Source organism: Gavialis gangeticus, unplaced genomic scaffold (assembly GCF_001723915.1).
Source record: "Gavialis gangeticus isolate Ggan-Ray unplaced genomic scaffold, GavGan_comp1, whole genome shotgun sequence".
Taxonomy (NCBI): domain Eukaryota; kingdom Metazoa; phylum Chordata; order Crocodylia; family Gavialidae; genus Gavialis; species Gavialis gangeticus.
In genome coordinates, this window is record NW_017729018.1 from 8,818,853 (window position 1) to 8,823,135 (window position 4,283).

At 56.4% G+C, this 4,283-nt stretch overlaps 1 protein-coding gene across 1 annotated transcript in view; it reads left to right on the top strand.

The window, feature by feature from the left end:
• CCDC94 (coiled-coil domain containing 94) overlaps positions 1 to 4,283 on the top strand; it is a 12,267-nt gene extending 7,984 nt beyond the window's left edge. The window contains exons 5-8 of the mRNA XM_019513397.1: positions 341 to 522; positions 1,086 to 1,206; positions 2,199 to 2,364; positions 3,370 to 4,283. Of these exons, the coding sequence (XP_019368942.1) occupies positions 341 to 522; positions 1,086 to 1,206; positions 2,199 to 2,364; positions 3,370 to 3,488 (588 nt within the window). The 3' untranslated portion in view covers positions 3,489 to 4,283. The remainder of the gene's footprint in view (positions 1 to 340; positions 523 to 1,085; positions 1,207 to 2,198; positions 2,365 to 3,369) is intronic.

Sequence of the window (4,283 nt, forward strand, 5' to 3'; positions counted from 1 at the left end):
GTTGGACATCAGGAGGCGCTACTTCACGGTCAGGGCGGCTAGAGTCTGGAACCAGCTTCCAAGTGAGGTGGTGCAGGCTCCCACCCTGGGGGTTTTTAAGAGGAGGTTGGATGACCACTTTACTGGGGTCATTTGACCCCAGTGCTCTTTCTGCCATGGCAGGGGGTCGGACTAGATGATCTGCTCAGGTCCCTTCCGATCCTAGAAACTGTGAAACTATGGGCCTGGTGAGATGGCTCTCTGAGCTGGAACCAGTCTGTGGGCTATGTGTTTTGATGCTTTTGCTATCATCTGAGCTTGGGAGGTGGTGGTGTGGCTCACTCAGTGCTTTCCTCGCCAGGTCTTGGAGAACCGCACCAAGGACTCCAAGCTGGAGATGGAGGTTCTGGAGAACCTGCAGGAGCTGAAGGAGCTCAACCAGCGGCAGGCAAATGTGGACTTTGAGTCTATGTTGAAGCAGTACAAGGAGTATGAGGAGGAGCAGAAACGCCAGGAGAAGGAGGAAGACGAGCAAGAGCTGAAGTGAGTTGTGGGAGTCTACACTCTGGAGCCTGCCCTATTGCCCCTGCTGGGGTTGGCCATCGTCTCATTCTTTGCAGCCAGAAGTGTAGGGGGGCAGCACTGTAGAGATCTGATGCAGTGGGGCTCGTACTGGGGGATGCTTCCACCTTGAGTGAACAGTGAGGAGAACCAGTGTGGCTGGTGCCTGAACTGTCCAGGAGTGAGTGCTGCTGACTGGACCTGGGAGGTTGAATTTGTCTTAGAGGTGGCAGCTCTGGAGTTGGATGATATCCAGTTGAATTGGGCTGTCGGAACAGCTCCTAAAGCTGTGTCCCTGACGGAACTAGATGGAAGGAGGCCTCTGTGCTGTCAGTCTCATGCGTTGCTACAGCATTGAGCTTCACTTTAAAAAAGGGGATGGGGATGAAGTATGGGTCAGATTGCAGGATTGTGGCAGTGGGGGAGGGACTGTGCCCATCAGCTCTGTGGCAACTGCTGTCCCAGCTCTTGCCCCTGAGCAGTGTGTAGGTGCTTCTCATGGGGCAGCTCCTGCCACCTCCCTGGCTGACCCCTTCCCTTTGCAGAGCGATGTTGGAGGAGGCGCAGAGCCGGCGGTTGCTGCAAGATTCCGACTCGGACGAGGAACCTGCCCAAGTGTCCCCGCACCCGGCAGCAAAACCGAAACCCACAGACTTCCTCCAGGAGGTAAGTGAGCCCAGGGGTGGGCCTTCCCACGCGGCTGGCTTGCAGGGGCTGATTCTGGGAGTCCACAGTGCTGAGTCCCTGGGCAGGCAGGCATTTGCTGTGTATTTCAGTCCTCAGCTCAGGCAGCGAGTTGTCCCAGCTGGATGTGAGCTGCAGCTGCAGATCCACCCTGCTGGCTTTGCCCTGTTGTCTTGACTTGCTCGCAGGGATGCCACAGCAGCACAGCAAAGAGCAGGACAGTTGTCCCTTCTCCTGTCCTGCCTATTAAAACCCAACCTAGGGACCTGCTTCCCTGGCACAGATATACAACACAGGCCTGCAAACAGTACCTGAGCCCGGTCTCCCTTCTCCTTTGGCAAACAGAGCCAATCTGAGCTTTCAAGGTTGCCCAGGCTGGAGTTTCATAGTTTCATAGAAGTTGGGGTCGGAAGGGACCTATTAGATCATCGAGTTCGACCCCCTGCCCTGGGCAGGAATGAGTGCTGGACCCAGCCAGGTCTCTCCTTTTAAACACCTCCAAGGAAGGAGATTGGTACCACCTCCCTTGGAAGCTTATTCCGCATTTTGGCAAGCATCACTAAAGAATTTTTTCTTGTTGACCTGGGAAATGTTCCTTATCCCAACACTGATCTTTGGAGCCCTCCAGTTCCCGGTGAGTTGCATCCACCACCCCATCCACCAACAAATGGGAGATCATAAAAGCCTTACTGCTTGCAGCTCATCCTGCTGCCACCAGCTTGTGCCTTTTGACTAGTGTCTCTTCCATGCTCATTTTAAATGCTCCAAGCTGTAGGGATGCAGCCCTTGGGAGAAGGGAGGAAGGTAGTTGTACGGATGGAAAGAAAAGGCCCCTCCAGATGCTGCCTCTAGGCAGCCAGCTTGGAACAGCCTTTGCTCTCTGGTGCTGTCTTGCAAAGCCCTTCTTTTTCCCCCCCAGCCCTGCTGCAGCTGCTTGGGGGACAGAAAGCATGAATCTGTTCTGTCTCCTGCAGGACACTGAGCCCCAGAGCAAGAAGCTGAGGGCAGAGAACTGGGAAAAGAGTGTGGGCAAGCTCAACAGCAAGCCCCAGCTGGCTGGGCTGGTCACGGTGAAGAAGCAGAACCCAGGCTCAGCTGTTGCAAACGGGATGGGGAAGCTGCCAGCACTGCCGAGCACAGGTAATGGCAGGCAGCACTCTGGAGGGCCAGTGGCCAGGGTCTAAGTTGGATGGTGTCTCCCCTCCCTGCCTCTCAGCCATCACAGGTGCCTGATGAGTCCCCAGAGCAGGTGGGGTGGCTGATTCCTGAGCTGGCTGGATCAGTCTTGGCTGGTTGGGGCTATAGACACTAGCAGGTTAGCTGTGGGTCCACATGCCTGCGTACAAGCCCTATCGTGACCACAGTTCCCTTGGTCTTGGGGTGGTGAGCCCAGGTGTCTGCCAATCCCATGGGTAGCAGGGCACCCCAGATCTAGAGCTATAAGGTCCCAAGAGCCATTCTTGGCCTGAGTCCTTTTGTGGAGGTGGCACTATATGTCAGAGGACCTGGTTAGCGCTGTCTTGTCATTCCCACCTGGCCTCATAGTTCCCTGGAGTGTTTAATCTCTGTCCAAAGCTGCCATGTGATATTTGGCTGTGTCCAGTGTCTGAGGGGGCTGTATTCTAATAGGGGTGACAACACTGGCCCCATTCCTCATTTGTGAATGGTACTAAATGCTGGGAGGGGCCATGTGAGACTAAGGATCACTGCTGATCCAAGCACTGAGCTTCACATATGGCCCAGAAGCAGGAGTTTCTCCTGCCTTGCACCCTCATCAGCCCCTTTCTCCTGTGCACATGTGCAGAAGAGACCCCTAACTACTGGAGGTCCCTGTGCCTGGCTGCCTGCTCCCTTCCACCATTCACTGACTCCTCTGAGCCTAAGAGGAGACTGGGCACCCCAGACATCTTGCTGTTCTCTCCTGCCACTGCCAGGGGGCAGCAGGAGAACCTTGGAGATCACCCAGGGAGGTTGGCTTCAGACTGGGTGGGAAGAATCTGCCTTGTAGCTGGCCCCTGCTGCCTGGTATCTCAGAAGGTGCTGGGCCTCGGGGATGGCTGTCAGCCCAGGCTGCAGCGGGGAAGCCCGTAGGGAGGTCCAGCACTGGGGAAAGCCAACTGACCAAATCCACTGTTTGGCTCCTAGGTGCTGGGAGTCGGAGCATTCCCTTGCCTGCGGGGACCCAGCCTGCACCAGCAGCCCAGGGCTCTTCCCTCAGCTTGCTGGGGGCGTACTCGGATAGCGAAGACAGCCCCAGCGACTGACCCAGAGTGCCCGCTCTCCTTTTTGCTCCCCTCCCCCAGCCAATGAGAGGGGCACAGTCAGAAGGTGCAGCAGGACTGGGATTACCTTCCCTCACCCAGCCAGCACTCTGCATAACAAAGCTGACCATAGAGTTGGCTTCCTGTAGCAGAGAGCGTCCCAGGCCATCTGCACATGCTGCCGACCATCTGTAATCAGAGCGGCTCTCCCTGCCTGGGAAGAGCCTTGCTAATACGCTGTCATGTTGCAGCATGCCTTCAAACCAGGCCCTAGAGCATGATCGCCGCCAGGCATCTCTGTATCGCCATCCACTACCCCGGCTCCTGTCAGCCTGGTGTGAGTGATGGCGACACCAGCAAACCAGCCCCCAGGGGACGCAGCTCCATTAGAGGAGACAACTGCTGCTTGTCAGCGTCTCCGCAGTGAGCTTCCTGCTGTGGGTTTTGGGGCAGGGGCGATGGGAGGGAGATGCGCAAACCAGAGCTGTCCAGCTTGGGTGCAGAAGCAAAGCCTCAGCAGGGCTGAGCCCTAGATGCCACCAGCTGAAGCTGGGATCTGTTACCTGTGCATTGGCAGCTAAGCTGGGTGGTAATGGTGACAGCCATGGAGTTCCCAGAGAGCATAGCCTGCCTCTGTCCGTCACTGACTACCCTTCCCCGTGCTCCTCTTTTGACCACCAGCCAGTGTGGGTGCTTCACTGTCCACATGGTGCTTCACTGTCCACATGGGCTGCCCAAGTACTAACCCAGTTCACTCTCAGTGCAATAAAGGGCCCTGAAAGAGTTTCTTTCCCTGCC